This window comes from Primulina tabacum, chromosome 5 (assembly GCF_025594145.1).
Source record: "Primulina tabacum isolate GXHZ01 chromosome 5, ASM2559414v2, whole genome shotgun sequence".
Classification (NCBI taxonomy): Eukaryota; Viridiplantae; Streptophyta; class Magnoliopsida; order Lamiales; family Gesneriaceae; genus Primulina; species Primulina tabacum.
Genome location: NC_134554.1, coordinates 1,814,727 through 1,827,383, shown reverse-complemented (window position 1 = coordinate 1,827,383; position 12,657 = coordinate 1,814,727). Strand labels below are relative to the sequence as shown.

The 12,657-nt window shown below is 33.5% G+C and overlaps 1 protein-coding gene across 1 annotated transcript; it reads left to right on the top strand.

Annotated features, from left to right (window-relative positions):
• The first annotated feature begins 4,793 nt into the window (after positions 1-4,793).
• Positions 4,794-8,187, top strand: LOC142545340 (receptor-like protein EIX2). Its single transcript, XM_075652467.1, has one exon. The coding sequence runs from the start codon at positions 4,917-4,919 to the stop codon at positions 8,127-8,129; it is 3,213 nt and encodes a 1,070-aa protein (XP_075508582.1). The 5' UTR covers positions 4,794-4,916; the 3' UTR covers positions 8,130-8,187.
• The last annotated feature ends 4,470 nt before the right edge of the window (positions 8,188-12,657 follow it).

The window sequence follows — 12,657 nt, the reverse complement described above, 5'->3', positions numbered from 1 at the left end:
AGTAAGTGACTTAAAATATGTAGTTTCTAAAGTAATTTAAATACAATATATATACATATTAAGATAATGACTCCAGAAACGACATACAAATTTTATAACTATATCTATCAAGTAGATGGATTGATTACTGTAACTATTCATTGTATTCATCCTAGCCATTGAATTTGTTCAAGTATTCAATTCAAATGATTGACTGAATATGTTTGTCATTAGAGAATCATTTTCTTGGATGACTGCTAAGTCAATCATAGTACTTCAAAATAACATGTTCTATTTACACACACACACACACCGTATATATATATATTCAATCTTGTCATTAGAGAATCATTTTCTTGGATGACTGCTAAATCAATTATAGTATTTTAAAACAACATGGTCTGTGTGTGTGTGTGAATAGAACATGTTATTTTAAAACATATATTTGATCACCTTCCCAAAAAATGTACGCTTTTTTTCTTTGTCAATGGAAGGAGAGGAGGAATAAAAATACATTTGCTTCTCGTGGCAATTCTCACAATGTTAATGATAACTGGTCCTAGATCATAAGTCGGAGGAGGAATAAAGATGTGCCTTCGACCTAAGAAACATAAGTAAGAACTTTTTTCATATGAATAGTTTGAAAGTAAGCCTCTCTTTGCGTGGCATTGCAATACAAACAAAATATGTTTTCATATCATCGAAACAAATATGATCACTATATAGATAATCTGATATACATAGTGAAAAATGAGATAGTGAGTCGGCAAAATAATCCCGAGACCACAGCTGAGGGAGATGAGCCAAGAACAAATTTATTCTTCACCTCAAGAACAGAAGAAGGTACCTAGAACATGATACTCGAACCGGCCCGGACAGACTGCTCCATTGCTCAAAGATTAGCCTGGTAAATTCTTGAATCCACACCTCAACAAATGAAGGTTCAAGGTATGTTGTACGAACACCATTATTCGCATTAATATGTTATTTTCATACTTCAAATATCTCAGATAACATAACGTTCTCCCCTCGTTACCAGTTCCACATTGAAGTTGAGAGCCATAGAGATACTTGAACCATAAAAGTACCATATAACAACATAAGGAGTAATCAGTCTTTCTAAACATTTTATCAGCAAAAGGGTTCTCGATGACACAAGGAACTGCAAATGTTGAACCAGTATTTACCATATCAGTAACATATTTACCAATCAACAATGTTTTCTCACAGTAGAGGAGAATAAAATATGGAAACTGAAACTCGACAAAGACCGATGTATAAATCGTTCCATGCAACAGAACATTGTATCCCAAATTTATCAGTAGAATCATCCTTTTCTTGGAACTCATTCAGGTATAAATGACCGGGCTTGACGAGTGTGGATTACATCATGTTTTTTTAATGAATTGGCCAAAAATTGCCCTGTTCAGAACAATTTCAAGGTGTCCATAACCAATGGCATAAATATGCAACTCAGACGATTACAACACAACTGAACATGCTAAGGTACTTGAGAAAATTTTTTTGAACATGTGGAAGTATAAGAACCAAAACTCGAAGTAAAGCATTGATTTCAACAATCCTTGAAACTTAGCACTGGTCGTTACAAGATGCAAAATGCAACATCAACAAAATATCCTATTTCACCGATATTACAAAGTCCAAGATTCGAGTTGCAAAATAGGACATTGCAATCAAGGCATGGAACACAGTGATCCTAACAAAAGCTGACAAAAAGGTTGAAGCATAGCCAAGTTCTAAAAAAACCCTTCACCGATGTAGTCTAAGATTCAAGAAAAATAAAATTGACAATTGCAAATGATCCCCAGAATCCCTCCACCGAAGCCAAAACCTAACCCTATCCCCATCTTTTAATCTTCTCGATAATATCATAAATGACCTCCCCCATGTCCAGTTCCTTCATTGGCATAAAGGGCCTCTTCAGATCCAACAGACTCACAAAAATCTCTCCACCATCCTCACGTATTTCAAAGCAGCCTCTCCTGGGCTTCTCAGGGTTGACCAGAACGTTGACTCCCGCAACCTCTTTCTCCAACCCATTCTTCACCTGGACAGCCCTGGTTCTAAACGAGTTGCATTGTTTGCAGTGCTCTATGATGATAGTCTTAGACGTACCAGGAACCGTCGACTCAGCCTCCAGTGACGGCGGTGGTGGCGTTGTTTCAGATTTTTGTTCAACAACGTCGGGGGTGGTTTTGGTCTTGGATTTCTTTCTCTTGGGTGGCTCTGGGTCAGCGGGAGCGGCATTCTCTCGGCGGGTAGAGCTCCGTGTTACTCTCGTCGTACCGGCGGCGGCGGCTTCACCGTTTTCTTTCACTTGTTTTCTTTTGGGTGCCATAATGCAAAAAGAGAGAAGCTTGAAATACCAACACTGTCCTGCAGTCTCAATTTATTGCGTGGTGGCTTTTGCAGTGGCAGCCTTATCTGATCTCAATCGTTGGTTGCCAATTTTCCCGCTCTTTTGAACGGTTCAGATCATGCTCTCTACAACCAATTGAAATTTACTTCCTTGGTTATAATAATAATATAAATAAAGGGTATGTTATTTGTTGATTATAGAAACAATATTTAATATTATTGTTTACAAACATTTTTAAAATAATAATAAGTAATTCGTGAAAAACAGAGATTGCCTCGTAAAAATGCTTTATTTTTTAGTAGGTTTTTTTGAGATAATCACACGAATCTTTATCTGTGAGACGGGTCAACCTTACCAGTATACACAATAAAAAGTAATACTCCTAACATAAAAAGTAATATTTTTCATGAATGACCCAAATAAGATATCTGTCTCACAAAATACGACCCGTGAGATCGTCTCACACATGTTTTTGTCGTTATTTTTTGCAATCAAAGCTGGAAAACATCATGCCAATAATTTTCCAAGTTATTCTAAACAATTTTGTTGGTAATAGTGTAAGTTTTGCTAAGGCTATGTCCAACCTACTTTATTTAACTATTTTGTTGGCAATAGTGTAAGTTTTGTGAAAAAATTATAATTTTATTTATTTAAGTTCGTCTCTTTTAGATCTTATTTAGGAACAAGAGCCTGATGTTTGATATTTAATCCAATATAGAAATTATTTAATATAAAGTAATAAACTGTTAGGATAAAAAGAAATTTAGAATGAGTAGTTGAATAATTTTTTAAAATTTTTCTTTTAAACTTTAGCTAGTCTTAATAGTTTTTAATATATAATTCTTGAACATATCGACACAATTTGACCACTGAGAAGTCCGGCATTGTCCGACTGTTACTAGCGAGTTATGAGTAATGATAAATTCAATTGAGTGATCTTTTAACAAGTAAAACAAATCAATGAACTCAAGCGGAAAAGTGTAAAGATGTGTAAAATAAATAAGACGAGGTATATGGAAGTTTTAAATATAATAATCAGTATTTTTCTACATTTCTCCTTCTATTCAAGGAAAAAATTTCAGTTGAAAACTTTGATTGTTACAACAGTTTGCAATAACTCGCATCAACTAAGATATATCCTAGTTCCTACGCTGAAAACTCCTAGTATCATCTTTAACGGCATATAAAAAAATCATTGTCTATCATTGTTCATTACCGTGTATTTAAACATAGTGAATAACAAACTCCGAAAAAATAATGAGAAAAAAAGTTTGGTGATATTTTATCTTAATTTAAGACATTCTATTTTATCTTAATTTAAGACATTCTTGAACGACCAGAGAAATCAAATAATGTGTATTGATCGGTCAAAAGATATTCTGAAAAGTCTGGCTAGTATGCAGATATTCCGTCTCGAGTCTTGGGAGCAACTTGATCTTTCAGAGAGTTTTGCGACTTACTTTCGGATATCTAGCTGGAATAATATGCAATCTAACTAGAGCTAAAGACATCCCGCTCGAAATATTTAAATACATTAAAATAAACAACTAGATCATGAAACATTTTAATATTTTTTATTAACATAAAAATTAATAATTTTCAACCTAGCAAAAATACTTAATTAGTTACTCGAACTAAATTATTTAATTAATTATTTTTTACGTTTAATTCATAAACTTATTTTGAATAAAGAATTAGTTTAATATTAAAGTTTAATATGCTATGAAAAGAAATATTTATTCCATCACTTACTACATTAAATATTTGGAAAACAAAAATAGATATGTAATTAAATATGAATTATTTTTTTTATTTTTTAAAATTCGAATTTGAATTTGATATTTCTTTAAAAAAATAACCTACATTTATATAATTTTATTTATACATAATACTATATTTTCAATATTTTAAAATAATGTAGTCGTGAATTTTTTGTATAGCCCTTAAATTATTATTATCATCATTATTATTATGTATCTAAAATAGAATTTAAATATAAATATTTTTAACATGACCTAAAAATAATTAAATTTTTAATCAAAATTTGCTTATCTAATAAATAATAAAAATTTTGATAATTTTTTTTAATAATAACATTTTTACTCGGTTTAGACGAAAAAACAATCTAACAATAGAAAATTGTTATCGACATCTGAGTGATTTCATGCGTCCTCAACCGCATAAAGGAATTATGTAAATGATATGAAAAATTATGAATTTATGGTTAAACTTGTTGGATCATTCATAAACTTGTGTTATTATATGTGGGATCTTTGTTTGTCGAATAATCCATTGATTATTGAATTTGAATAGACTTGGCCACCCATTAAAGTCTCCGCGTTAGAAAGAGCGGGACCGTTGACTTTTTTCGTCTTCGGGTCGTTTTCATTTTCGTTTTGGATTTCTTATGCTGAAATATTCAAAATTTAATAGTGGGAAAGAGACCACATGTCATAGAAGTCAAGTTTCTGCAACTATTTTAACGTGATCCTGTGGAAAATTTGAAAGAAAATAGTACAATATTATAAGGAATGTATGCTGCAGTGTATACTTACCAATGTTTCCCTGGACTTTTATCTCAAGCATAGAAATGATTGGTAGGAAACTATTCTTCGCTCCATCCTATGTGTTCGTTTTACTCGCTTTTTGCACACAAATGCGTATAATGGCTTCAACTTCAAGCACAAATTATAATGGAGATCATTGCTTGGAGAAAGAAAGACTCGCTCTCCTGAAGTTCAAAGATGAGCTCATTGATGATTATGGCCGGCTCTCTACTTGGGGAAGTATGAAAGACTGTTGCGAATGGAACGGTGTCCGATGCGATAACAGGACTAATCACGTTGTGGTACTGGATCTTCCAGCTCCGAAAGTCGACAACTTTTTTCTATCTACCCCACTAAGAGGTAAAATCAGCTCTTCTTTGCTTCGATTGAGTGAGTTGAAGTATTTAGACCTTAGTAACAATGATTTTAACACCATCCAAATCCCCGAGTACATTGGTTCTCTGGAAAAATTGCAGCATTTGAATCTCAGTCATTCGAACTTTGTTGGTCCACTCCCTTATCGTCTCGGTAATCTGTCCATGTTGCGAGTTCTTGATTTGAGTGGCAATGAAGATATTGATGCGACTGAACTTGATTGGCTACCTGGTTTGCGTTCATTACAACATCTTGACCTCAGTGGACTTAATCTTTTTCAAGTAGCAACATGGATGGAGTCGATAAGCACATTGAAAGAGCTAGAAAAATTGTTCTTGCGTAGTTGTGGGATTCAAGAAACTCTTGGCAACTTATCTCTTCCATCCATCAATGGTTATAGGCCTCTTTCTGTCCTTGATCTTTCTTCAAATAGTCTAGGCAACATTTCAGTGTCTTGGTTTCTTAACTTTAGTAGAAGTTTAAGTTATTTTGATATCTCGTCGAATAATATAGAAGGTAATATCCCCTGTGCTCTGTCGGGTTTGAAGGCCCTTTCCTATCTAGATCTCTCCTTTAATAGTTTTGGAGGTACGATTCCTGATTATTTGGGAGATATGATGTCCCTTGTATATCTTGATCTATCCGTCAATAAGTTAGAAGGAAAGATTCCTGATTCATTGGGAAATATGATGTTCCTTGTTCATCTCGACCTCTCTGGGAATAAGCTTGAAGGTGGAATTCCTAGTTCTTTAGGGAAAATGGTTTCCCTTTCCCGTCTCAATCTCGCAGGGAATAATCTTCAAGGCGGAATTCCTCCATCTAGTGGAAACTTAAGTAGCTTAACGTCGTTTGATTTGTCTGAAAACAAATGGGAAGGGCAAGTAGCAGACTTGATTATGTTTTTATGGAATTCAAACATGTTAGAGTATCTCGATTTAAGCTCGAATAGTTTTTATGGTTCAATACCTCCTCTGTCAAGATATTCATTTTTGAGGATAGTAAGTCTTGAGAGAAATGGATTGAATGGGTCTTTCATTGAAAAGAAATTAATCCTTCCCCATCTCTTGATATTAGATGTGTCTGGAAATAGACTTATTGGATCATTGCCTGATCTCTCGTCATGTTCATCCTTGGAAGTTCTGAATCTCGCTGACAACATGTTCAATGGAACTCTAACTGAAAGCATTGGATATCTTTCCAACCTCGACATGTTGGATATTCACATAAATCAGTTCGAAGGCACAATATCAGAAGCCCATTTCTTTAACATCTCTCAGTTGGGAGTTTTGGACTTATCTTACAACTTGAACCTCTCTGTGAATATCAGTCCTCAATGGAATCCTCTTTTTCAACTGGGTACCTTAAAGTTGCAATATTGTAAACTAGGGCCAAGTTTTCCAAGATGGATCGAAAAACAAAGACGAGTTGCAGTTCTCGACATGTCAAATTCTGAAATTTATGACAACATCCCAGGTTGGTTTTGGGACAACTCTCATTCCTTACAATATTTGAATTTGTCGTTTAACCATGTTCATGGTATCCTTCCTAATTTATCATCATACTACAACCTTTCAAACGTGGACTTCAGCAGTAATGAGTTTGATGGTTCTTTACCTCTTTTTCCCTCTTCACACATGGAGGTTGTAGATCTGTCAAAAAACAAATTTTCAGGGGAGGCTGCTAAATTTTGCAATGCTACATATGGCTGGACAGTTCTTGATCTTTCGGAGAACCAGCTTACTGGAGAGCTTTCTGTAGATTGTTTCAAGAACTTGATGACTCTAGAATATCTAAATTTGGCAAACAATAATTTTTCCGGAGAAATTCCTAATCCAGACGACTGGTTTTGTTCTCTTGCTTCACTGCATCTACGAAACAATAATTTTAGGGGAGAACTTCCGAGATCACTGACTGAGTGTAACCGTTTGCAGATCATTGATCTGGGGGAAAACCACTTCACTGGAAAGATACCAACTTGGATAGGAGAAAGTCTGACTGAGCTAGGGGTTTTAAGCTTAAGATCAAATGAGTTAAGTGGCAGTCTGCCTGCAACCTTGTGTCATCTGGCAAATATTCAAATCTTGGACCTCTCGACGAATAAAATTTCTGGAATCATTCCTAGATGTCTATCCAATTTCACTACAATGAGTTCAAAACCAAATATTAGTGAAGAGAACGGGCTTAGATTTCGATTATTTCCAAAAGCAGCAGCTTCCTTTGATGACAGTGCGTACCTAACATGGAAAGGACGCGAGGCCATTTATACTAAAACTCTTGCATTGGTGAAAGTCATTGATCTCTCGAGCAATATGTTAGTTGGAAAAATTCCATCTGAAATTACAAGTCTCGAAGGCATCATAGGCTTGAATCTTTCAAGAAACAACTTGGTTGGATCAATTCCAAATTATATTGGTCAGTTGGAATTTTTAAACTTTCTTGATTTGTCTGAAAACAACCTCTCTGGTGGCATACCTATCACCATGTCGAATATGAGTTACCTTGGACTCTTGGACTTGTCATTCAACAACTTGTCGGGTAAAATCCCATGGGATGGTCACTTGCAGACTTTTGGTGCTTCAACCTACACAGGGAATCCGGGTTTATGCGGTCCTCCACTTATAAAACCTTGTCCTGGCGATGAAACTCCTAAAAATAATGAAGCTCAAAGTACTGGTGAGATATATGATTTGGAGAAAGAAGACGGAATCATCAGTTTGGGGTTTTTTGTTAGTCTGGCTCTTGGGTTCATTATTGCATTTTGGGGAGTTATCGGGACTTTAATGTTAAACAGTTCATGTTGGACTAAAGTTTTCGATATGTGGAAGTCTGTAATATTTAGACAAGGTTAGCCTGCAAAGGTGCTTTCTGGTTTGTGTCTGCGACGGTGTGATTAAGATAGAGATACATTTCGAAGAGAAAATAAGAACAAAGATGATGTGAAACGACATAGAGATAAATAAGTAGCTTATGTATGAGTTATAAGTTTTAAAAATCCATCCAAATCTTTGGGTTGAACCAAATATAATTTTTGACAATTTATAGTTGTACATTATATTTTAATGTTTGTATGTTAATGAATTCTATGAAATTATTAAAATTCTATTGAAACTTTGAATACCTATAGATTTTTATAGAGTTTTGAAAAGTCAATGTTGAATAAAACTTGACTTTTTAAACTCTATAAAAATCTATTTTGAATACCACTATACTTCTATAGAATATGTAAAAGTCTCAATTGAATATATCTAGACTTTCAAAATCTACAAAAGTCATTAAAAATTAATAAATCTCCTACATTGAATATACCCTATTAAAACATTTTGTTGGTTTCAGTTCCAAAATCAGCTCTTATAATATATAAATTTTTGGCATAATTGTTAAATAATTAGTTTGATGGTCTCACAAGCGTCTGCTATATATACCTTCATGCATGTCTATGGATCGTGTATGCATGGTGGATTAAATTCATTTGAATTTTGATAAAATAATATATAAAATTGTGGGTAAATATAAATTTATATTTTTTACTTTGCTAGCGAAAGAATTCAATTTTAAAAAATTATTATTATTATTATTTGCTTATGGTGATTGGACAACCTAAGCCGACCCACGACCCTGTTTACTGGACTGGGTTCCTTGTTCTGATAATGGCCCACCGAAATTATTGATTTTCATTTGGAACCTGAATGGGCCATCTTATTTCTCTGGACTCCCATAAAACAACCTTGAACTGACTCGAAATAAATAATTTGATCATTTCTTTCTTAAACTTTTATAGAGCTTTCATTAATTTTTTTTTTTTAAATTTATGGACGTGAAATTAATTACACTTCTATCAGACGTGAAATTTATCTATCATTATACAATCACCAATTTTTGCAACCAAAAAAATACATTAAGCAAAAGTTATATAATTGTTCTGAATTACGTTTTAACATGGTCGTGGATAACATATCTGTTATCTTATCAAATATATTATCTTGAATAATGATTGTATTGAAGGGTATTTATATTTTTAACCTTCCCGACACATTAATTTTTTTAAAAAATGTCATTCGTTTGGTAAAAAACACATAATGTAATGTTATTTTAACAAACAAATGTCATATTTTTCAAGAATATTTGGAAAGAATGTCGTTTTTCAAAATTTCTCCCGAATAATCTCTGATCCCAAATAATTGGTAAAAAAAATAAACTTAAATTTTGAGCACATGGATTGGCTCCATTGTAAAAAACACAACACATGCAATTTTCATGTAATTATATATCCAAAGGCTTTCAAGTCTTTGTTATGTGCTGGCGATTCTGCCAGTTTTAAGTGTATCAGATGGAGACTTCCTCACGTGCCAACTGAGATTTTTGGTTGTCTGGCACGTGACTGTCTTTCCTCCCTTTCTTTTTCTTTTTCTTTTTCCACTTTATCTTTTTTTTTAAATAAAACTATTAATAGAGTTCCAAATATCTTGGTGTTTTTTTTATAACGTAAACAGATAGTAATTAACATTTATTTTATCTTTAGTTTGTAAACATTGACCAACAGTAATTTTGTCGCATCCAGTCTCAAAAATAAATATTCTTTTTTTCCACACATCATATGAGCAAAATGTGTATCGTTTATTTAGTGTGATAATCGTCTATGTTTAGAGAATGATACATTAGGGTTGTTATATAATTTAAAAGATTTGACTCGTACGAACATTCACCGTCAACTACAACTTTTGATAAAACGACAAAAATAGGATGAAATTTGTTAAATTGTTGTCCTCATCAAAGTTTTGGATCCATCTTACGGTTTATGCATAGTTTGTTTCCAAAAGACTTCTATTTTCTTTTTCCAAAAATAAAAACAAATCGTGTTAATGCAAAACTCCAAAATGTTGTGTACATTATCCAATTGTGCATTTATTATGGGGCCAAAATTATCACGGGAGCACTTTACGCTGTCTCCTTCACGACCACAATGTTTGGGACTTTAGATTTTAGCCACTCAAACTTTTGTAATTTCCAATCTCTTTGTTCTTTTAATTTAATAGCTCCCCTTTTTTAGATTAAATAAATAAAAATTAATGTAACCCAAATCCAAAATGTTTTAAATTATTCTGTCATACAAATATTGAAGAGAAGCTAAGGATAACACTGGCTAGGCAATCGTTTAATGATTTAGAAGTAAAAATTAGTGTTTGGCTTCAACGTATTGTATATGTAAATCACCTCGAATGAAATTTTCACATAATTCTGTTAATCTCATAATAGAAAAGGAGGAAAATTATTTGATGGATTAATAGACTTACAATAAGATTTTACTGTGTACATTTTATTAATTTTAAGTTGGCATTACGTTGCAAAAGAACGCAAGGCTTGTGGGGTCCGCTTCAATCTTGGGTAGGGGCCTTGGTAAAAAAAATAATAAGAAAATAAATTATTGTCTAGAGGTTCTGTTGGGATGTTGAGCATTAGCAATGAGGAAAACTATTCACAAATTATATATTAAAATGAGCTAGGTTTCAAATCGTCCCGCTATGTAAAATAGATGAGCTCACTGGCTAGCAGTTTCTGGACGAACTAAAATGGTGGTTCGACCCATCCTATCTCGCCTAATGGTTGGTTGTGGCATGTTGTTGCAGGACGGAACAATTCTACACATGATTTATAAGGATATCTACAATTCTTATGTTTATCAGGTGAGGAGAAATTAAAATCGATAGAGTGGATTAGGTTTTTCGAATTCCCTTATTCAAACCCATGATCAATAAGATCGCAGGCATCAAATGAAGTACCATCTTAGACATGATTTTTCTTTAACCTTTCATAAAGTAAAAATTTAGGAACCGAACATAGCTAGACTTGGCATGAATTTTCTTGGGTGCATTAAAGGAAACAAAAAGTGGTCCGACCATGTGGTATTTGGTACCACTTTTTTGTTGGTTAGAGTTGGTATTGTTCAACGAGAGTTGGGGCCTCGGGGTGGCGGTGGGTGCGTGGTGGTTGAGGGGTGGGCGTCGGGTTCAGCCTATGATATATCAGAAGTATTTATTTATTTATATTGGTTCCACAGAATTCCACGGTTGGTCAATTTTATTTACCTGGATATTAAATTGTAGAACAATGGTAAATAAATTCGTAACTCGTACACCACATATTCAAATTTGGACAAAAACTTGTGTGAGACGGTCTTACGGGTCGTATTTTATGAAACATATCTCTTATTTGGGTCATTCATGAAAAAATAACTTTTTATGCTAAGAGTATTACTTTTTATTGTGAATATCGACCCGTCTCACAGATAAAAATCCGTGAGACCGTCTCACAAAAAACAACTCTATTCAAATTTGAGTGCAGAACCATTCCTTGTATATAAACGCAAGTCCAAATTTCACCGTCCGATTATCAAATATACAGTCTATATTATATTATATTATATATATATATATATATATTAATACTGAAATTGCTGTCAACAAACCAATATACCAAACGTTAGGTATTCCTTTATAAGGGCACCCGCCAACAATGACACCACTGTTGTGAAAAAGTAAAAATTTATGGTAAAAAGTAAAAATCTCAAACTCTCAAAATTTACCAAACTACACACTTTATAATATTTTTCTCTCTACTCAATTGTGATTTTCTTCACAAATGAGAGATCTATTTATAGGAAATCTTTACAAATAATCCAAAAATAAAATACATCATTACCTACATCATCACACACTAATTTTCAATATTTACAACTCTTATTTTCAACATTCAAATATTCAACATTCAAATATTCAATACTCACATTTTAAATATATTTTTCAACACTCCCCCTTGTGATGATGATCATAATGATTGTCTTCATTACGTGTTTTTATACTGCCTCGTTAAAAACCTTACTAGGAAAAACCCATTGGGATAAAAACCATAGTAAGGGAAAAAGAGTGCAGTCACGTAAACTCCCCCTCATGTTGACACGAACAATTCTTCACAAATTTCGTAGATTGCGCATCCCAATATTATATATGTGCTTTCTGAATATTGACGTAGGAAGTGCCTTTGTGAAGAGATCTGATGAGTTTTCACTTGATTGAATGTGACGAACATCAATACATCTATTCTTCTCAAGCTCCTTGGTGAATGCGAAGAACTTAGGAGGAATATGTTTAGTTCTGTCGCTTTTTATGTATCCTTCTTTCATTTGAGCAACACATGCAGCATTATCTTCATATAGTATCACAGGCTTCTCATCAGATGATAATCCGCATGAAATTTGGATATGTTGGGTCATTGATTTTAACCACACACATTCACGACTTGCTTCATGTAGTGCAATAATCTCGGCATGATTTGATGAAGTTGTTACGAGCGTTTGTTTCTGAGAACGCCAAGATATTGCAG